At 54.4% G+C, this 21,912-nt stretch overlaps 1 protein-coding gene across 4 annotated transcripts in view; it reads right to left on the reverse strand.

Annotated features, from left to right (window-relative positions):
- Window positions 1–3,800: 3,800 nt before the first annotated feature.
- The window catches only part of STARD8 (StAR related lipid transfer domain containing 8), a 39,119-nt gene continuing 21,007 nt past the window's right edge, over window positions 3,801–21,912 (reverse strand). For 2 of the 4 annotated variants that reach the window (XM_036271200.1, XM_036271202.1), the window contains exons 2-14: window positions 15,940–16,011; window positions 13,867–13,948; window positions 12,944–13,007; window positions 10,340–11,736; window positions 9,507–9,680; window positions 8,527–8,686; window positions 7,869–8,067; window positions 7,351–7,561; window positions 6,941–7,055; window positions 6,457–6,681; window positions 5,327–5,544; window positions 5,052–5,228; window positions 3,801–4,903 (exon numbers count right to left, since the gene is read on the reverse strand). In XM_036271200.1, coding sequence (XP_036127093.1) covers window positions 4,786–4,903; window positions 5,052–5,228; window positions 5,327–5,544; window positions 6,457–6,681; window positions 6,941–7,055; window positions 7,351–7,561; window positions 7,869–8,067; window positions 8,527–8,686; window positions 9,507–9,680; window positions 10,340–11,736; window positions 12,944–13,000 — 3,051 coding nt within the window. In that variant the 5' untranslated portion in view covers window positions 13,001–13,007; window positions 13,867–13,948; window positions 15,940–16,011 and the 3' untranslated portion in view covers window positions 3,801–4,785. The remainder of the gene's footprint in view (window positions 4,904–5,051; window positions 5,229–5,326; window positions 5,545–6,456; window positions 6,682–6,940; window positions 7,056–7,350; window positions 7,562–7,868; window positions 8,068–8,526; window positions 8,687–9,506; window positions 9,681–10,339; window positions 11,737–12,943; window positions 13,008–13,866; window positions 13,949–15,939; window positions 16,012–21,912) is intronic. The other 2 variants (XM_036271203.1, XM_036271201.1) reach the window with 2 other exon arrangements.

Here is a 21,912-nt window from a genome sequence, read left to right on the forward strand (position 1 = left end):
AAATAAAGCAATATCATACTAAAGTTAGTCACATGAAATTTTTGGTTTCCCAGTGCATATAAAAGTTATGTTTACACTGCACTGTAGTCTATTAGATGTGTAATAGCATGAGATCTAAAAAAGAACACTGTATATCCTTAATTGAAAATACCACTGTATTAAATGTACATTTCTATGTAAAAAAAAAAATTATAGCTCTTTAGATATTATTAGATAATTCAGACCTAAGGAAACAAATAGCACTTGCTTGCTAAAATATACTACAACCATCATCTGAGCTGTCAGCCAGTAGTACTGTTTTTGCTAGTGTCTTGCCTCAGTGCTGATGAAAATCCATTATCTGTGAAGCGCAGTAAGATGTGATGATGCACTCCCTTTGTGCCATTACTGCACTGGGCTCTGTGTTGGGTACATGGGCTCCTCTCAACACCCAAAAGGTTAAATAACTTGCCTACAGCTAAGAACTGGCAGGGCTGAGACTTGAACCTGGGTCCTCCGAGTCGAAGGCAGTGGTACACGCACTCCTGGAAGAGGCAGTGAAAGGAGCAGGCCTGGGACATGGCTGGAAAAGGGAGCAGAAGAAAAGGAGAAATTGGGTGGACAGGATGAGGCTGAATTGTTGGGTCCTGAATGCCACAGTTTGGTGGTGAACTGGGGTAGAGGAGGAGGAGGCACTGACAGTGTTTGAGCCAGAAAGAGATAGGATGACACTTGACTTTAGAGAGTCACCTGGTACCGCATATAGGCAGAAATGGGTGGGAAGAGAGAAGGGAGGTGAGGGGTTTTTTCTAATATCCAGGTAGAAGGGTATGGAATATGAGCTGGGGTGCTGTAAACCGGCATGGGCTGGATCCAGGAGATGCTGTGTAGGTAGACTAGATGGGACCTGGTTAATTCCCCTTTAGATCCACGTGATCTGGCCCTTATGACCCCCTCTCCTCACACTGTCCCTTTGCTCCCTGCATCCCAGCCATGTTGACCAGCTGCTCATCCTGGAAAACGTCAACTTTGTCCCCATGCCTGTGTCCTTGTACTTGCTCACTATTTCCTCTGCCCAGGACTCTTCACCTTGGATCTTTGTGCAGCTGATTCCTTCTCCTCCCTCAGTTCTGGGCTGAAATGTCCTCTTGCGTCCTCACAGAGGCCCTCTCTGACCACCGTATTGAAGTAACTGCCCAGCCACCACCACCTCATTCTGCTTTATTGCCTTCATTGCCCTTGTCATAGCTGAAGTTAGCTTGTGTGTTTGTCTACCATCTACCTCCCTCCACTCACCCATCCAGTAGAATGTGCACTAAAGGCAGGTGGGAACCTTGGTCTTCGTCTCTGCTGTATTCTGTGCACCTCAACAGAGTCCGGCATGTAGCACACATTCCACAACTACTTGTTGAATGGCAGAATGGATGAGTGTTTGGATGGATAGATGGATGGACGGATGGACGGACGGATGGATGGGTGGGTGGATGCACTGGTTGTGAGGGGAGGTGAGAAGGAAGGAGGGGTTATGTCTGATTCGGGGATCTGAGCTGGGCATCCAGGAAGATAACAGTGTCACCAACAGAGACAGAGCAGGCAGCAGGAAACAGACTGTGTTGGAAGATGATGAGTTTGACTTGGGCCTCCAGGTGAAACAATGAATGTCAGCAAGGTCCCTAAAGAGCAAGGAATGCTTTAGGATGAGGTGGCCCAGAGGGAGGAGAGAAGTGGGAGGGGCAAGGAACAAAGGCCTGGAGCTCCGGTTAAAGAAGTGGGAAGAGATTTCCTTGCCTAGAAGAAGGTGGGCTCAAGAAGGAAGATGTGGCCATGGGGCCACATTCTCAAGGAGGAAAAGAGGTGCCAGCCAATCGGTAGCTGGGATGCAAAGAGGTCATTGGGATGCTTTGTATGTGGTGAGGAGGTAGGTGTGTCCATAATGGTGGAAGTTGAGGCTGTGGGGTCTGGGAACCAAGAAGATAGGTAGGGTCTTGATGTCAAGCAGAAAAGAATATGCATATACTCACCCACCCACCCACCCAGGCCCAAACCCTCCCCACAGAGCCTGACTTGCAGGGGGAGAAAGGGCAGAAGAAACTCCCACTGACTCACGTCCGCTATCTGCTAGGTACTGTGTAGCCATGTTCACATCGGCTCATTTAACACTGATGACAACCTTGCAAGATATAAATGATTATTATGTTCTGTGAGGACAAAAGTACCGGAAAGGTTAAATGTGTCTCTAAAGGTCCCACAGCCAGGCAATGATATAGGCAATCTGAACCCGGGTCTGTCTAACACTGAGCCTCAGCGACTCCAGTAGCAGGGCATTGGAGACCAGAAAATAACACATCAAAGCTTGCAGATCGATTGTCCAATTCCCACATGGGCTTCACCCACAGCCTGGTTTTTTTTGAGGTACTGGGTTCGTGAAAGCACAAGCAGAGAAAGTATAGGCAATGGTGTTGGGAATTTGAGGGGTGAGGGTTCTCTGGCACCAGGGAAAGGAAGAGGCCAACTCAAGGCAGGTGGAGGTATGACTGAGGGCTAAGATGTGTGTGGCAGTGAAGGGCCTGGGCAGCCTCATCGTCGTGACACCTGTTCCCATGTCTGTCGGAGAGCCAGGCAGAGCTCGGCAAGCGTGGAATCCTCTGCTTTATGTCGGGGGAACGACACGAAAGGCCCAGAGCAGCTCCCCTGCTTGGCACCCCTCTCCTAGAATGCCAGACATAAGGGAACCACACGGGGCAGCCGGTTCCGAGCGGCGGAGTCCAGGGCAGAAAGGTTGGGGGAATTCTTTCATGAGCCTCCCGAACACACAGGGGGCGGGGGCACTCCGCTGCTTTCCCAAAGGCAAGGGACTCACCTTGATGCTCTCCAGGGCTAGCCAACACCCCCCCACCCCCCCACCCCCCGGCGGCAGCAGTGAGGAGAGATCTAAGGTATGGAGGGACAGTGAAACCCAGGAGCATGGAAGGAGGTGACGGTGAAATGGGACTTGGCAGGCACCCTGAACTGTTGAGGCTGGGTGGGGGTGCAGAGAGGGGCAGGCCAACCTGTTTGTCCTATGAGGAAGCTGAGAGAGAGAGAGAGAGAGAGAGAGAGAGAGATTGAAATCCTGGCTACTAGAGAGCTGCCCCTGGAGGTTGGGAACTTTCTGGCTATAGTAACAGAGGAGAAGCAAGTTATCCCTCCAGGGAAGTCAAAATAAGGGGACCCTTCTAGTCCCCTGGGCTTTGCTGGCCACTGGAACCAGGCCAGGAGCTGCCACAAGGCACTGAGACCTCTCATAACCTGGCTTCCCCAAGCCTCCTGGGCCGGGCCTCCACTCTGTCCTTCAGCTCCAGCTGTGTGTAGCAGAGGAAGGACAGACAGCATAGCCAGGGACATCTCTCCCTATGGCTACTGAGGCTCCTGAGGTCATGCTCCTGGGTCACTCAGATGGGGTACCCTGGCCAAGAAAGGAGATGGGGTCTGCAGCTTCTACCCCAGCCCTGGCTACTTAGAATCCTGCCTTCCCACCCCCAAATCACCTCCCAAAGAGAAGAGCTGAGGCCTTGCCCCCATTCCTGCTGTGACCTCCCTGACAAACTCGGACCCTAACACCAGGCCCAGTCCCTAGCCCATCGTCTTAGCAAAGACAGCCACACAGCCGGAGCGCATCTCTAGTAATGCTTTATTGTTCTGCTGATGGAGTCACGTGGCTCCAGCTCTCCACCTCCCCCGTTTCATCTTAAGTGCCCTGCCCCCCACCCCGCTCCCAACCATAGATTATAGTACACTCATGATAGAACATATCTGTGTATATATAGATGTGTGTACGCATATATATATGTATCTATATATACACCAATCTATATACATATTCTGACTGTACAGTATTTATAGGTACAAGTAAAATAGGATTAAGAATTACAACGTTGGCTAGAAACCATCCCACTTCATTTTATTCAGCAAAAAAAAAAAAAAAAAAATCAATCATGAGCTAGTGTTTCGATGGCACTTGAATTTCCACATGAACCAAGCCATCCGATAGGTGGGAAAGATCCAGTGTGGATCACTCCCCAAGTGGCCGAGATGACCCTGGGCCCTTCCATCTGGCTAGTTGGCCACCTGAGCCAGAGGCCAGGTCTCTGCCTGAAGGAGGAGTTGCTGTGTCCGCCTGCTACTGGCACAAAGAGCAAGAGAGGGAACGCCATCTGTTTCTGCTCTCCGGACACTGCTCTGCATTGGCCAAGGGCTGCACCCGACCCCGTGGAGTGGGGCCCGTGCCAGGGGAAACTGGTTCATTGGTCTCTTGAGACTTGAGAAAGGAAGGCCCCTCTCCCGCTCTCATGTCCCAAGCTATCCCAAATCGTCAGGTCGCCTATTAGGGCCCGTCAGTACCCACTCTTTAAATCAGCCTCATAAAAATCAGCATCGTATTTACACAAATCAAACACTTCCTGGTGATTGGGGCTGCCCTCTGCTCTGCCCCTGTGCCCATCCACTCCCATCCACTTTCTCTGGAAAAGCCAGCCTGGGGACAACATTGGGTCCAAAGGCAGGACCAGAACCTCCAGTTCAACCTCAAAGGGGCTTTAGGACCAAGCAGGATGGCCTGGGCTCTCCAAAGGGCGGGGGGGCTGGGAGCACTGCAGTCCCTGCAGGTGGAGAGCCCGTAGGCCTCTGTGTGACTGGTGGCTCTGGGGCCCGGGGGGCAGCAGCGGTACTCTTGCTTGTAAACCGGCTCCTCTTTCCCAGCAGGGCAGAACACAGGTTTGGGGGTGGAGGTTCTCATCCCCGCTTCCTCCTTTGGAATCAGGCCCAGGTTCACAACTTTGTCTCAGGACCAGCTGCCTGCAGGGCGGGGAAGGAGTCCCGGATCTTTGCCACTTCCATGGCACACAGGTGTCCAAAGACTTTGTTGTACCAATCCGGAGACCGGCCCCTGGGGAAGGGGAAGCAGGCAGGCATGAGACATGGGTTCTTACCAGTAGTCCTTTCAAGGGGGAAGGAGGAAAGGCCTTGCCCAGCCCCCAGGGCTCAACAGCATTGGGCAGAGGCAGGAAGGGCGCCAAGGTTAGGGGACCTGGTACCTTAGGTCCGCGCGGCAGATGTGGGTGAGCCGGGAGCGGCCCAGGCCACAGGGCTCCATGAGATACTGGGAGGTGAGCATCAGGGCCCGCACCCCAGACTCTGGGACAGGCTGCTCAGGATCCAGGGACTGGGAGACAAGCAAGCAACCCCCGCGGGGCAGGTCAGAACGCCACATCCTGTGGGGAAGGGACACACATTCAGGTTCCTGGTGCTGGTTCTCGCCCCACCTCCCTTGTCCCCTCAGCATCGCAGGCTGGCAGCTAGAGTCCCTCACCGAAGCACCACGAAGTCGCGGCAGGGATGGGGTGCCATGCTGTCGGTGACATAGTGGTACAGCTCCACACCCGGCATCAGGGCCTCCAGCACCTGGGCCCGCAGCAGGTCCTCGTCCCAGAGGGCCCGTTCCCGCAGCACACGGTGCAGCACCACTGCAGGAGGGGCCGCCACCTCTGTGGACGCCTTCCACACGCGCAGGGGGTGCCCGTCTGGTGCCTACAGGCCATGCGAGCAGGGACAGGAGGCAGCTGTCAGAGCTGGAACACTCCCACTCACCCCCAGTCCTGGCTTGCCCTCACTCCAGTCCCTGAAGGGGAAAGGCTGCAGGGCTATTGTGCTAACCCTTGTCATACCCAGACAGGCCATCCCTGTGTCCCCTGCCCTCTCTCTCCTTTCCGGATATCGGCTTCTCCAGCTGCTCAAGAGCCCGAAGAGATGACAGACATTCTCTGAGGCCTACTAGTTTCTACCATGAAACAGGCACAGTGCTTGGAATTTCCGGAAGTGAATGGTGGGGAGGATGGTGATGATCCCCAAGCAAGTCACCACCTAGCGCGCAAGCAATGTGGAAGGCACTGGGCCAGCTTCTCACCCCAGCCCTGGAAGGGAGGGTCCACTGTGACCGCTTTATACATGGCCAACCTCAACTCTGCAGTCCTACTCATAATCAGAATCCGAGAAGGAACGTGGCTGGTGTCAAGAGAGGGGCAGAAAGAAGTCACCTCCAGCCCACAGCATGACAGGAGGCGCTGAATGGTGCAGGGGACATATCAAGTTAGGACTCAGTGGCTTGGGAAATGTACTGCTTGGGACAGGTCACTCCAGGTAGCACGACATCAGGGGCAGAAGCACAGTGCGACCATGGTGCAGGGAGAGAGGGGAGGTAGGGCTTGAAAAGTACTGACATGTCTGGAGTGGGGCTTTTGGGAGGTAATTCTGGCAAGATAATACCCGAGAGAGAGCCCCTGGTCCCGTTTGGTTCTTGCTCTGCTGGTGACATTCTCCAAGTGTCAGGCCGAGGCACAGTGGCACTGGCAGGGCAGCTCCTTCCTTTGGGATCCCTGGCCCCCTGAGCTGCACCAAGCCCTCTCCCAGCCCCACGGCGACCATGGGAAGCGCACTACCCACCTTCTTGCAAGCCAGCTCCGTGTGCTGGGGCCCTGGCACGCTCACCCAGCCCTTGAAGCGCTCAGCAGCATCGCGCAGCAGCTCCTGGACGCTGTCCTCCATGTACAGGCTCAGGCTCACACCAGCGGCCTGGGCCTGCCGCAGCTCCGCCAGGGCTGGGCCAGGAGGGCTCAGCTCAGCTGCACTGTAGGAGCCACACAGCTGCAGCACCATGTCCTGGGGCACCTGGCAGAGCACACACACTGGGCTGGAGCCATGAGGGGCGAGCAGCAGAGGAGCTCAGTCCCAGAGCCCACAGAGTCTGTCGGGTTCACGTTCACGGGGTGGGAAGCCCGGCTACTGCGGTGAGGTAGGTGAGGAACCATGCAGGGAGGAGCTGGATGCAGGAGGTTCAGGGGCATGTGGCAAGTCTTGGGATACAAAGGTTGGACCTGGCCAGTTCCCCGGGTCTGAGAGGGATGCATCATGGCCTGCTGTCGCTCACCTGAAAAAGTTTCTTACAGTCACTGATCATATGTGATAAGCCCTGCGTGGCTGCCATGTTCTCACTCAGGTCCCTAGGGCCTGGCCGGCCAACCAGGCTGCGTTTGCTCTTGATCCTGGAGGGAAGGGCCGAGAGGAGAGGATGGCACCAGGGCAGGAGACAATATGGCCCACAGGCTGGTTTCCCGTTCCCAGGAAGCCAGCTTGCCGGTCCTGAACACAAAACAACCTGTTGTCTTCTAGAAGGCCCTGCTTCACAGCATCCAACCAGTCCTTGGCCCCCGAGGAGTCAGGCTGACCCCTTGTGGTGATGCCTGGCAACTGCAGTGCCCGACATGAAGGGCCTGAATTCCAGTGGGGTTGGGGGCTAAACCCTCCCTGCCGGCCTGGCCACATGTTACCCTGTTTCACCTGGGTGAGGGGCTGTCCTTCTTGGAGACGTTGAGGTGGAAGATGGAGGGTGCCAGGCACACTGCCAGGTTGCCAGCTGTCATTTGGTTCTCCTCAGCGGATGCAATGTCACTTAGGAAATAGAGCAGGGTCTGCAGCACCTCTCGGTTCTCATCGGGGAGCAGCAAAGTGGCGGCTTGTGCCGCTGCCAACCACTGATCCTTGGGGAGGACTGTGGGGAAGGAATGGCGGAAGGGCTTCCTTATTACCCTAAAGCCTGCCACTTGCAGGAACAGAGGAGAAACCATGGTCCCAAGGGAACCCAGTGAGGGAGAAGGGCAAAGGTGGACTCTGGGAGGCCTCTGGGTGCTAGATCAGGCTCTGTTCAAATGTGCAGTGTGACCTTAGGTCCCTGCCTTTCCTCGGGGCCTCAGTCTATCCTTCCATATAGTGGGTTTGGGGAAATAGAATGTGTGTTCTCTCCGGGGGGTGGGGCAGAGAATGGGGCAGCTTTGCGGGGATAGGTACAGGCGACTCACGCTGGTAGATCTGCAGGAAAGTGGTGGTGAGCTTGCTGGTGAAGATAGGCTCGGGCAGGTCTCGGAAATACTGCTTCAGCAGGTCAGCCACATCGTAGGCTGACTGGCCGTCGTAGCACACGTTGTCGGGGGAGGACTCGTTCATCTGGCGCAGGTTCTGGATCCTAGACTTCACCCCAGACTTGCGGAAGATGCCCACCTGGCCCATGCAGGTCAGGGAAGGAGACATGGAGGGGGAGACTGTGAGGCCAGGTCTGAACCGGGAGTCACAAGCGTGGGCCACCCCAGACACTTCCAAGCCCAGCAGACCTCCTGCATGGCAGGATTAGAAAGAAATGGCAAAACCATAGAAAAGGGTTGTAATGGCCTCGGGCCAAGGAGAAACATGGCATTAGAGGAAATGAGTAAGAAAAGAGGGACCTAGGCTAAGGCAGGCTCTTGGCAGTTGGGGACATAGTGCCCAGGCCAGAAAGAGGCTGCCAAAGAGCTGGGCAGCAGGGAGCTTTGGCTCCATCCTTGCTGGGCTTTCCTAAGGCTCAGAAAGGTCTCTGGTAGGCCAAGCAAGGGGCAAGGAGCTGATCAGAGCAGCTTCCCACCCCCATTTCTTAGCCTTGGACTCCGTCCCCATTGCCATCCCCCGCAGGCCCCTGGGGCTCACCTGGTCCAGGCACTGGCCACGCAGGTAACGCATGGCTTGCTGAATGCTCTGGGGCAGCGGCTGGCCCGTGCGCTGCACGTGAATGAGAGGTGGCACCCCAAACACGTGCTGGCCCCGGTAGTCTGGAGTCTTGTTCCTTTTCATGAACTTGGGCACTGACCTGTTCGGAGGAGTGACAAGACATCAGAAATGGGCATGAGGGAGGCCAGGACACAGTTTGAAGACTGTCTGCAGTCTTGAAGGTGGGTGGGCTCAGGCAGCGATAAGTGGGGTAAGAACCACACCACATCCCCAGAGCCAACATTCGCCAAGCCTCTGCTCTGGGCCCAGCCCTGGGGAGTCACAGAGGAACACAGGGCACTCTCAGTCTGGTTAAGGGGAAGATCCATGAGGGAAGGGAACTGTACCTAGGGGGTCAGGGAAGGCTTCTGAGAGAGAAATTCAGCAGGCTCTTGAGAAATAAGTAGGCATTGTCCCAGAGGACAAATGGGGCAAAGGCATTTCAGGCCAAGAGAAAAGAATGGACAAAGGCAATGAGGCAGGGATGGACCGCTGGCCGGTACAGCGGTGTGGCTTCGGAGTGGCAGGTGAAAGAGCCCGCCAGATGGGGCAGGACTAGAACATGAGAGGATCGTGATGGGAAGGCAACTTTGGCAATGCTGAGCCACAGGATGGTGATCAGGAGTGGCAACCAAAGTTGCATTTTGGGACAACCTCGCTGGTGGTAGCATGGGCGTTGTGACAGAGGAGGTACAACTCACACATACTCTCATGCATCTTATGTGCACCCCACACAGACATACATGCAAGCCACCCAGAGTCATGTTGACCTCTCAGGCCACACCCCTCCAGCCTCCTGGCAGGTCCTACCACTCCAATGGCCTAGAGCCCAGCTACACCTGCCTTTTGGGGCTGATCCCCCCCAGGGCCTTGCAGTAGGGGCAGGGAGGGGGCCAGAACCATGGCCCCGGAGTACTCACCAGCCCCAGCTCTGTTTGTGGGGCACAGTGTACTTCTCCATGAAGGCCGTGAGTCGCAGCAGGGAGCCCTTGTGCAGCAGGCGGATCTGGCTGGCAAACTGCCGGTTGATCTCCAGCGACTCCGAGTTGAGGCTGGGCCGGTGGGAGTTCTGGAAGCTGTGCCAACGGAGCTTCCTGGTAAGTGATGGGGGCAGGGGTAGAGAAAGCCAGTGGAGCAGGGTTGGGTCAGCTTTAGAATGGGCTGTGCTCTTCTGGCCTCTTTTTTGTCCCCAAAGAAAGAAAATGCAGGGCGATGGGACCATGGTCAGCAATGCCGCCAGGTCCCCGAGTGGAGCAAGCTTAGTCTTAGCTTCCAGGGCTGCCCAGTGGCCCAGATGCTGTCAGAGAAACAGTCCAGAGTGCAGGCCCATGTAGTGCCAGAAAGTGGTACCAGCCCCTACCCTCCCGGGACTGCAGCGGACAGGCTGCTCTAACAAACTTCGAATGGCAAAGCTGGGGATCAGAGCTCATCTCTTCCGATGCTCTCAATTTACACGTGGGAAAAGAAGGCCCAAAGACAAGCTAGGATTTGCTCAAGGCCACAGCAGGGGCAGGTTGGGAACCGAACATTCTGGATTGCCGAGTCCTATACTCTTTATTTTGCTGCTGCCTCTGGGTGCCTAAAGACCATCAGCCAGCTCCCAAGAACCTGCCCCTGGGCCTCATAACTAAGAAACTGGCTGGGGAGGTAGAGGTGAACGTGGAGGAGGGGAGAGAGGGGAAGGAAGGGATTGGGAAGGAAAGAGACAGAGACAACTAAGTCCCCTGCCCCTTTCCCTACCCTGAACTCCCACCTGCAGGGTCTGGTAAGTGAGGCCCCAACGCCTGAATCTCGTCGTTCACGGGGTGCTGGTGCCTGGAGTCCAGCCGGGGACCCTGCAGCCTCAGCCTCATTCATGGAGTTCCCGCTACTGTCCAGTTCGCTGGAGGAGGCCACAGTGTCAGAAATGGAGTGTCCTTCTTCCACAGACAGGCTGGAGGCAGAGGTGGGTTCCCGGCCTGAATTCGCCTCCTGCTCATTATCCTGGGCTGGGCCCTGTGGCTCAGCTTCGGCTTGTGCCTGGAGCTCAGCCTCGGCCTGAGCCAGGACCACTGTCTGGACGTCAGCCTGGCCTGGGGCTGAGGACTCTCTGTGGACCAGAGCCTCTACCTGGCCCAGAGCTTCAGGCTGACCTTCAACGTCAACTGTCGCTATTTCTACTGATGAAGTGGCTTCTTCATCTTCTTCTTCATCTTCTTCTTCATCCTTATCTCCAGACTCCAGGTCTGGGTACATGGCCTGAGACCAAAGCTCTACTCGTTGCTGCAGCCCCCACACATGCTGGAGGATGTCATCTAGGTGGGCATAGCTGCCCCCACCCTCCTCATCTTCGGCCTCAGCCCCAGCCAGTACAGGCTCAGCTGGGTACAGCTCAGGCATGTTGTCATAGGTGCTGGCATGGCTACCTGTAGAGCCGCAGGAGCCCCGGCGCCCTTCACAGCCCCAGCGCCTACCTGGCTGCCAATCGGCCAGGCGGTGTCCATCCTCAGGACACAGGCTCTCAATAGAGAGGGAGCGAGGGAATGTGCCTGGTTTGTGGTCCCCAGGCACATGCACCAGGTAGTCAGCCCGGCGTACCCGCTGAGGATGCCGGAGCGTGGCCACAGGCCACACCTCCCAGCCCCTCTGAGTCTCAGCACCACCGCCACTGGCTGAGGTGTGTGCCCGGTTCTTGGCCCTGTAGAATCCAGCTGAGAGGAAGCCACGGCGGCTGCGGAAAGAGGAGCCTTTGGTGGCCTTCTCTGAGGCGGTTGGGCTACGCTCCGGCTCAGCTTGCCGGCTGCCACCCTTTTCCTTCCGCCTCAGAGACTCGAGGTGCTTGAGAAAGCTACGGGAACGGCGCTTCTTAGCTTTGTCCTGGGGACCCTCTGGGCCCTGAGTGGGGCTGAGAAGGGGCCGGTCACTTGGGCTGGGGGTACGGCCTCCCAAGGACAGGTCCGCTGGCTCGGGTGGTAGGCTCACGGTTATGGCCGGTAGGGAGGTGGCACTAAGCTCGGTGAGGACACTCTCACAGCTGGAGGTCACTGGCAGTCCGGGGCTCGGTGGGGCCAGCAGGTCAGAAGAGCCCAAGCGAGACCAGAGCTTGGTTTCTCGCTGCAGGGTCCAGGGCTCGCTGATGGTACACTGCTCTTCCCCGTCTGAGTCTTCATTCTGGGAAGGGCACCACAGGGTCGGGTCACAGAAATCCACCCACAAGCCCTTGCTTGTGCTCCACTCTCTACCTCCAAAGGCCTGAGGGACTGAGGCTAAAGGCCCTGTTTTTTGGCTGACGACATGCCCTAGACAGGGAGCTGGCTCAGGGAGTCCCAGAAGAAGGAAGCCAGGAGTCGTGGATGGAGCCCAGATAGATGTTAAAGGTCATCTGGTGGATCTAATCCCTCTTCATTTACAGATAGTGAAATCCCGGCCTACAAATGAGACGCCACTTGCCCAAGGTCATGCAATGTCATCCAGGAAGTCATTCACAGAGCCAGGCTAGAATCCAGGCATCTTGACCTCCTGTCCTCAGCAACCTCTCAAGTCTGGGCTAGTCTTAGATCAGAATCACAGAATGCCAGAGTTGGGAGATTTTACATTTTCTCATTTTCTAACTTGCAAGGTGGCAAAACGAAGGCCCAGAGTGAGGAAGAGGCTTTCCCAAGGTCACTGAGAAGTCAGTGGGAACCAGGTCCCAGGGGTTTTCTGCTTCTTGGGCAAGGGGTCTGGCAATTGGGCTGAAATACCAGGCTGCAGGCCCATGGAAGAAAAAGCCCCAGAGAAAACCCATAAAGCCTGACCCCAGGGCAGGATGGGGTCATCAGGTCCACATTCCAAGGCTATGTGCAGACTGGCAGTCTTCGTGGTTTCTACAATCCTGGATTGGCAGTCAGAAAGGTCTCTGGAAGCCTTTGTACAGATCCACTCTGGAGATGGGGACTTGGTGTGGGTGGAGTTAAGGACCCTGACTTCTAAGATCACAAAGGCCATGATTTTTCCATCACTTCTTTCTGTCTCTACCTCCTAGCCAAGGAATTTTGGCCATCACAGAGCAGGGAGTGGAGGCAGATGGATTTCCTTAAGGGACGGCTATCTCTAGGTCAAGTTATCAGTAAACCCAGGAGGCAGAGGTAGGTTGAGTGGTGTGGGTGAGGCCAAGGGCCAGGGTACTTGTTCTCATACTCCAGCTTCTAGACCAGGCTCACCAAAACCCAGAGGCATCATAGAGCCTCCTACAGCTCACTCGTAGGCTGGAGCAAGGCACTTCCCTGGATATCCTAGGCTCCTGGGACACTGGAGCTACTTTAGAAAGTGATGTGTGTATGTCTTAGGTTTCCCATGGTGCCACAAGGTCACAGAGACCACTCTTGCCAGGACTCACCTGCTTGCATTGAAAATGAACCTCCAGTTTCATCGAGGCACAGTTGTTCAAGGTCATCAGCCTCCTGCGAGGAAATGAAGCAACGTTCACCCAATGGTCCCAACCCCCAGGGTCTGCAGGGCATAACCTACCCATGACACTCCCAAGACGCCATCAACTAATTCACGTGCCCAGCCAAGGGAACTTCTCCCAAGCCCAGTGTTCATGAAGGTTTCAGTGCCAGACACAACACTGGGGAGATTCTGAGCTCTGTTCTCTGAGAACTTGCACATGTAGAAACAAATCGCTACAGAGATGGGAAAGGTTCAAGAACAGAGTAGACAGAGGGTGGGAAAAGGAACTTCCATGAACAGAGTGCTTAGAGTCAGATGGGTTCCTGGAAGACAGAAGTGGAATTTGAAGGGACAGAGACAGGGGGACTCCTATCTCGGGCTTCAACAGGAGCTTGGGACACGGTATAATTATGAGAGGGGACTGAGGCTGATAAATCTGGCCAAAGACACATAGTGGAGGGTCTCAGGTGCCATACTCAAAAGCTTTGGACTTTTCCCTTCAGGTAGTAACACGTTTTAAGCAGAGGAAAGTGACTCTAGTGGCTGTCGGGTGGCTGGGCCATGATGAGGAGGGATGCAGAGGAGGAAGGCAGGAAGGCCAGTTGGGAGGCTGCAATGGATCCAAGAAGTCGTGGTTTGACCTCAAACAAGGGCCGAGCTAGTGTAAGTAGAGAAGGGACAAATCAGAGGACTGTCTGTGGGATCTAACTAAAGGGTTGGGTGAGGGTGTCACAGACCCAGAAAACAGAGCTTTGTTAATAGGTGAGGCTCCTCCTGGGTTAGGGGAACAGGGTGTTTGTTTGTTTGTTTTTCACGAGGAAGCCCCAAGCTGGGCCCCAGTCCCCCAGGTCTGGCCCTCAGCCCCCCTACCTGCACAGGGCCCCCAAAGAGTCCTCGTCCAGAAAACCGTGGTCCTTCTTCACAGAGCCAATGTCCAGGGGGAATGAACCTTCTGCATGGCAGAGAGAAGCCAAGATGAGTTGAGGATGGTTGGTCTGGAGCTGGAAAGGGGAGGCTGGGGAAGCAGAGGGCAGGCCAGCGCGAGCAGGCAGAAGGAGGAGGCCTAGGGGGAGGAAGAGTCCAGGGAGCTCGGGTTGGCCACCAGCAGGAAGCATAAGGAGAGGCCCGGAGGGTAGTGCTGGACGAGAGAGCCCATCGGTCAGTGAGTCAGGTCCACAGAGGACGGCAGGCTTGAGGCCCTGGGTGGCTGCCAAGAATTAACATGGGCTCCCTCAGTCCCCTTTGAATCCTGGGCTGCTCAAACAGGGAACCTCCTCCCTAGCCCAAGGTGAACTGGGGAAGCAGGGAGAGAACACAGACAGAATATATACTTCCCACTGCTACCCAGAGCATGGAGCTCACTCCCTGGGGTTTAGGGAGGGGAGATGAGAGAGGAAGGAACTGGGGAGGAAGTGAGAGCAGCCGGGAAATCCCACACTTCTCTGCCTTATTGGTAACACCAGCCCATTGACTCATTTCCTAATATTCATTGAGCATCTTTGTGCCAGACACTAGGGATACACCAGCAAATGAGACAGAAGTGGTCCCTGCCTTCATGGGCTTCCACTCTCCTGGGGACAAAAGACAATAAGCAATATGTGGAAAAGAAAAACAAAAAACAGGAGAATGCAGTAATAAATGCTACGAAGACATCATCCAAAGTGATGGGGTAAAGACAGGCTGGGTGGGGGCTGCTCCTAGAAAGGTGGTCTGCCCACCTGATCTCTGAGCTGAGTCCTAAAGAATGAGAAGGGGCCAGCCATGCAAAGACCCTGGGTAGAGAGTTCCTGGAAGGACTAACATTAAGGCTCCGAAGAGGAAAAGGGCCTGGAGTGAACAAGTGGTGGAAAGGAACCTGGACTGTGGTGAGCAAAAGGAAGAGGAGTAAAGAAAGGGCAGCTGGCTCATGGGGTCTTGTCAGCGAGGATAAAGCACCTGGGCTGGCCTCATTCTAAGTGTGCTGGGAGTGCAAGAAGGAGACTGACACACTACGCCAGGTGCGTGGTGACAGCAGGTCACACTGATGTGGCAGTGAAGGAGGTAGGAAGTAGATGGATTCATGAACTGTTCTGCAGGGAGAAGGGTTAGCTATGGGGGACAAAGGAAAAGATGAACTGAGGGTGATTCCTGGATGTGGGGCTTGAGTGGGTGGCGATACTATGGGGAGGTCTGACTGGCAGTTGAACAGACAAAGCTACAGATTGGGAAGGAGGTCTGGACAGAGAGACATTTGGCAGTCATGAGAGTATAGCTGGTACTTGGACAAGACTCTCCTGGGAAGAAATGTTGAGAGAAGAGGGGCCAGGGTTTAGCCCTGAGACAACCCAACATTTAGCACAAGCAGAGTCAGCTGAGGAGATGGACAGCAGCAGCCAGAGGGGTAGTGAGGAGAGCAGGGCTCCTAGAAACTGAATGCTCTGGGGAGATTAAAGCCTGAGAGGTGAGCACTGAATTCGACCACCTGAAGGTCACTGGCGAGGGTGCCAAGGACTATTGTTGGCGAGGTTGGGGGGGTGGGGAGCAGGGTGCAGTGGTGTGTGGGAAGAAGAGTAGTAGTAGAATCAGCAAGTATGAACAACGTTACTGAACATTTGAAATATGAAGGCAAACGGAGGAATGAGACCATGGGGAAGATGAGGCGAGGGCCGGGCTGCCAGGGTCCGCGCTCCACACCACATCTCCACAGCTGGCATCCTCAGAAGGGTACAGAGCACTGGCCCTGGTCAAGACAAGCTAATTCACAATGGGCCATGCGGAGCTCGCGAGAGCTGAGAAGAGCCACCCAGGAGAGATGATGATGGAGAAAAGAGAGGTTGTAACTCTAGGAGCAGGGCCAGCGTACACAGCTTCTTGTGCAGTCAGAGTAAGAATCTGATTTGCCCCATTTCACAGATGAGAAATGGAGGAGAAGGAACATTTGGGGGTGAAGAAGGGGAATCTTACCTTCAAAAAGCTGAGCATACTGAGGAAAGCCTGTTGCTCGGAGCCACTCACATGCTTTTTTGGCCTCAGCTACTGAAACAGAACAGGGAGAGAGAATGAGGTGGAGAGGCGAGGTTAGCAGGATGATGGGTGCTGCTGCCTCACCTCCAGCAGGCAGGCACCCCTAGTTCTGGTGACCCAGAAATGGCAAGAAAAGCACAGAAGGGCTGGCACATTTGCTTGTCCGAGCCCGCTAGGATTTGCCCTGTACATCCTGGGACCCCTTCCTTGAGCCTCATTCTTTACCTGTCCCAGTCCTGCCCCTGCCCAAGAACAGAATCTGCCACAGCAGCACCTTCCCAAAGCATCAGGGTCAAGGAGTACTGCTGGGAGGGGGAGGCACAGCTATGTCTTCACCCCTCTTCCTCAGGGAGCCATTCCCTTCCACAGCCTTGCTAGACCGTCCTAGTGTAGCTAGAGAGAGAAATGTTCACCAATTCTTCTTCCCTCATCAAAGCCGACATTCCCCAGCAACTTGATAACCAAATGCCACTGAGAACACACAAGCAGCTGTGAAGGTTTTCCTACCCCGTTTCACGGATCTCTGAGTCAGCTCAGAAAGGAAGGGCTCGTCTCCAGGCCCCTGGTTGACAGGGTAGCAGTCCGAGGCCTGGAGTCCAAGTTCAGTCTGACTCCAGCTCAGAGAGTTCCAGCCCTCTCTCCCCTGGGAGCCTCCCAGGGCTGCCCCAGCTCTCCCCTGAGACTGGCCTATTTGCGGCATCACCCAGTGCTGACTGTGGGCGTCTGGGAGGGCCGTGGCTGAGTCGGTCTCCTGCCTCTGCTCTGGGAGTTCCTGGCACTGAGCGGGACACTCCTGCCAGCCTCGGTGCAGACGTGCAGCTGGACGGAAGCCACAGAGGAGGCCCTCCTGGCCCAGTGTAGGCTGAGTACCAGCAGTGAAGCCCGAGGACTGCCCCGGCAGCTCTTTGTCCCTCCCTAGGTAGTCCCAGGGAGCAGGGGGGCTGGGACATGGGACCTGGCATTGATGGTGGCCACACAGTCCTGTCCCCATTTCCTTCATTTTCTTAGCACCTGTGACCAGGTGACTCCAAGGAGACTGGTGTGCTGTTTCCAAGACAGCAAGTGCTGTCCGTCTGCAGTGCCCTCCCACAAGGAACCCGGGATGAGAACCTGGCAGCCAGGGTCGACAACTTAAAGGACAAAACAGTATTTCAGGTATGCCGGGCGAGTGGAGGACGAAAGAAAGAGTGTGGGAAGGTGCAAGTCGGTCAGGAAAACTACCAGTATGCTCAAGGGTCCCACACTAATGAGAGGGAAGAAAGAAGGCTGTGCAGTCCCTGGGGCCGCTGAGGGCTTTGGGGACAAACAGGAACAGGGCGAAGCTGCACACATGTGTACCTGGTCGTATGCCTGGCATCCATCTCTGTGTACAGCTGCAGCCAAGTTTGCTCGTGTCCATGAGCCAGGTGGATTGGTGTGGGCTCGTGTGCTCGCATACACACTCCACAGGCCCCTTGGGCTGTGTATGCACCTACACGTTTCTTGTTACTGGAACTCTCTAACCTCTGATAAAGACTTAGGAACCCCCAGGACCTCCAGGAGGTCGTGGGAAGCATTTGTCCCCAGCTAGCTCTACCTCGGCCCCTCTGGCAGGGGAAATGCAGGCCTAGGAAAGGCTCCAGGTCTCTAGGTGGGTGGTGGTCTGGGGGTGGAGATGTGGAAAGAGCAGTCTGAAGGGACCTCACACCCACCCAGGGAGCATCTGGGGGACATGGTTGTGTTGCTAGGCCAGCTGAGCCAGCTGCTGCAAACACCCCTTAGTCTCCTTCTCCTGAAGGGCCTTCCCATCTTCAGAGCCCTTCCCAGCAGCCAGCTCTGCTTTCCTTTCATGAAGACAAAGGGGAGGTGCCAAAGGAGGGACCAGACCAGCGTTTCCAGAAAAGTGGGCCTAGAAGGAAACAGTGACACTTAAAAGGCCACAGTGCTAGTATGGCCACCCCGGTCAGGGAGCCAATCCCCAGGGATAGGTGTGCATGTCAGGAACACACCCTTGAAGTCCACTACAGCCCCCTGTCACTCATGGTTTGGGCACAACAAAGAGGAAGAGAAGGAAGGAGAGAGGCACCTGCCTGTCCATTACTCCCGTGCTCCTCCCTAAGCCTAAGGGGCAGGCACAGAACAGTGTTGAAGTCCTGTTAGCCCCGTCTGCCTCAGCCAGAGGGCCCATGGCAGAGTGGTAGTCTGCCTTCTCCCCTAATGCCAGGCAGTGGCCCTAGCCAGGGTTGGCAGGATGGGGACCAGCTCACTCAGGCAAGGGCCAAGTTGCTGCCTTCATACTTAAGGCCCTGTAGCCTCTGCTATTCAAAGTGTGGTCCCTGGCCTAGCAGCATCAGCATCGCCTGGGAGTGTGTTAGGCACGTGAAGTCCAAGACCTACTGAACTGAATCTCTGTTGAACCAGATTCCCGGGTGATTTACAGCACATCCAAATTTGAGAAGCGCTGACCTAGATCACTTAGCTCAGGGACTGTCATGCTTGCAAGCATACTAGAAACAACTAAGAGGTTTTTATAATACCAATTCCACAAGATGCCATGCCCACATGCTGATCTTATTGGTCTGTGGTGGAACTCTCTGAATGGGTATTTTAAAAAAGGTACAGTATAAGGGGCCTAGAGATTATTACGCTGAGTGAAATAAGCCAGTCCGAGAAAGACAAGTATCACATGACCCCCCCCTTATATGTGCAATCTAATGAACAAAATAAACAAATGAACAAAATACACCCAGGGGCATGGAAACATGGAACAGACTGACAAACCTCAGAGGGAAGGGAGTGGGTGGGAAGAGATTAACTAAAGAACTTATATGCATATATGCATGGACACAGACGATAGTGTGGTGAAGGTGGGAGGGGGCTAATGGGGGGAAAGGAGGAGACGTCTGTAATACCTTCAACAATAAAGATAAATTTTTAAATATTAAAAAAAAAATAGAAAGCTATTGTATGGAGCATGCTGAGGCCCACGAGATTTTTCCAAGTCACACAGCATTAAATGTCATAACTGAGACTGTGACCGTGACCTTCAGGTCCAAGACTCTTCTCCATGGCATTATGTACACCTGCCCTCAGATGCCAGGTACACAAGGGGCTTGGACTCCAAGGAACCCGCCCCTGGCCCTCAAACTTGTCTTCTGCCCCTTCTGGTCTCATGGAGTGACAAGCCTGAGTTTAAATCCTGGAGCTGTCAGTCACTAGCTCTCTGACACTGGGCAAGTTGTTTAACCTCTCTAAGACCTAGTTTCCTCCTCTGCAAAATAAAACCTTTCAATAAAATGCTGGACAGAAAAAAAAAAACAACCCTGACATATAGTACCAAGCACTCAACAGATGAGCTCCCTCCCCACCATGACTGAAGCCTCCCAAGGAAAAGGAGAAAATGGGACAAAGGGGCCCAGCTAGAGCTCCCTTGTGGGTCTGGGAAGTGGCAGCATCCATATCACTGTCGGAATTGGAGCCAAATGGCTCGGGGAAGTGAGGTTATGAGGCAGAAGTTTCAGAGTCCACCATAGCCCAGAAAAGATAAAGGAGCCAAGAAGTCCGAAGCAGGGCCACAGCCGGAACCACCAGCAGCCCTCCCTGGCGGGAATCTGGAGAATGCAATAGGTTATTGCCCAACCGGATATCAGGGACATTGGCTCCCGACAACAGACAACATACCACCCTGTGGAGAGCTGGGAAGCCCTGAGGCCTCCTCCCACATGAGCAGTCGGGGACATATGTCTTGGTGATTAAGGGCTGAGCTAAGGTGTTTTGCCTTTGTCCCTCCCACCTGTCCCAGCCTGCCCAGGCTGGGGCCAGGAGTGACCACCCAGCCCCCAGAAGAATCAATTCACCTGGAGCTGGGGCCCAGGCAGCCCAGACTGCAGATTGCCTTATATGCCTGGCGGGGAGAGTGACACCGGGCAGGCTGAGGCGAGTGATATAGGAATGTGTGCCTGTGGCCCCTGGTCCTGCCTGTGTCCAGATGTGCAGATTCCAGTAGTTTCAGCCTCTATATTACGCAAGCCGTGCTCTGGCCAAGGCTAGGGTGATATGCCAGGACAGGTCAGGGACGGCACTCAGCTGGAATAAACTGGATTCCATCAAGATTTAAGCCTAGACTCTCCCCCTGGGGAGGGACCCAGCTGAATCAAGCCAAAAATCTGGTCGGGGGTGGGGAGAGGCATACTAGGGAGCTCTGGGGTCAAATCAGGCCCCAGGGCCACACGCACAAGCCTCCTGGAGGGAGCATCAAAGAAAAACTGGATGAGCAGAAGCAGATGGTTTTCGAGGTCAATGATGGTATCTGTACCTACACTTGCACAGGTCACATACCAGGGACCCTCTTAGCACGTAGCATTTTTCTGTGCAGAGAAGGATGCAATCAGGAGAAAGGCAGGGCTTCTGGTGTTGGGCTGCGTCCGTGAAGGAGGGTCGAGTTTATGCTCCCAGGACAAAAGTAGCAATATTCCCCATGGAGGAAACACAATAATGCCCAAACGTGATAAATGAGTTGGAGAAAGAGCTTTTTCCAACTAAGCCCTCCTGTGCTTGCTGCCTAAGTCATCTTAGGCAGCTTTGCTCATGCTCCAAGCTTTCATTTCCAAATCCACAGTGAGGACCAGTAACTTTCCTGCCTACCTTCCTGGCTAGTCAGTGTGTGGTCAGGTTCTATCTGGTTTTGAAAAGTATCTACATGAAAGCTATGATTAGAGAGGGCTTCCTTTGCTCTGAATACTTGAACTTTGTATCTATATGTCTTTTTAAAAATGTGTTTTTATTGATTTTTTTTTTAGAGGGGGCGGAATGGAGGAGGAAGAGAGAGAGAAACATGGACCAGCTGCCTTCTGCACGCCCCCTACTGGGGATCGAGCCTGCAACCCAGCCATGTGCCCTGACCAGGAATGGAACCGATGACCTTTTGGTGCGTGGGTCAACACCCAACCAACTGAACCACACCAGCCCAGCGCACAGTCTTAAAGTTCAGTTCTGAGTGCATCCTAGTTGTAAAGAAGTGAGAGAAAAGGCTGGGAGGAAAAGAGAAAGTAGTGAGCAACTAAGCTTTGGGAAAGCAGGCCTCAATAAGCCAATGTCACCAACTCCGCCCTCTCGTGCCACTGTTGGGAATCTCCGGTCCTGACTCCTTGTGGTCACCCACCAGTGTGAGAGAGCTGCCCAGGCACTGGTTCGGCCTGCTTCAGGCTGCTCCCTCCCAACCCAGCTCAAGCCTAGGGACCAGGCAAGACACAGGGCACAGACTAAAGTGTCTGTTACAGCCAGCTGGTGTGGTTCAGCGGTTAGAGCGTCATCCTTCGGACCAAAGGGTCGCAGGTTCGATTCCCAGTTGGGGTCTTGTGGAAGCAAACAATAAATATGTCTCTTACATTGATGTTTCTGTCTCTCTTTCTCCCTCCCTTCTTCCCTCCCTTCCATTCTATCTAAAAAAAAAAAAAAAAAATCAATGGAAAAATATCCTCATGTAAGGATTAACAACAATAAAAAAAAAGCTGAAAAAATTAAATAAATCAAAATCAATCAAAATGCATTGCCAGAGCCCCAGTCACAAGCAATTAAATCAGAATCTCAGGGAACAGCATTCATTTTTGTTTGTTTGTTTTTTAGAGCTCTCCAGGTGATTCTAAAGTGCAACCAAGACCGAGAACCCCCTGAACAGATGTGGCCAGCTAAAACGTCCTCACATAGGTCTCAGGAATAGTTCTAGCCAGTGGCCAGGCTCAGACCATTCTAATCACTGGTCCATGTCCTGTCTAGGGCTGGGCACAGGAGCAGGGGAAAGCAAGGAACAGTAATGCGAATGCATATGGTAGGACAGGAGCAGGCAGGTCTGTGGGTGTTTGTGAAGGTAATTCATTCCCACAGCTGGCCGGCTCCATAAGGCAGTTTCCAGCCAGCCTGTTGGTTTCCTTCACC

This window comes from Molossus molossus, unplaced genomic scaffold (assembly GCF_014108415.1).
Source record: "Molossus molossus isolate mMolMol1 unplaced genomic scaffold, mMolMol1.p scaffold_m16_p_2, whole genome shotgun sequence".
Classification (NCBI taxonomy): domain Eukaryota; kingdom Metazoa; phylum Chordata; class Mammalia; order Chiroptera; family Molossidae; genus Molossus; species Molossus molossus.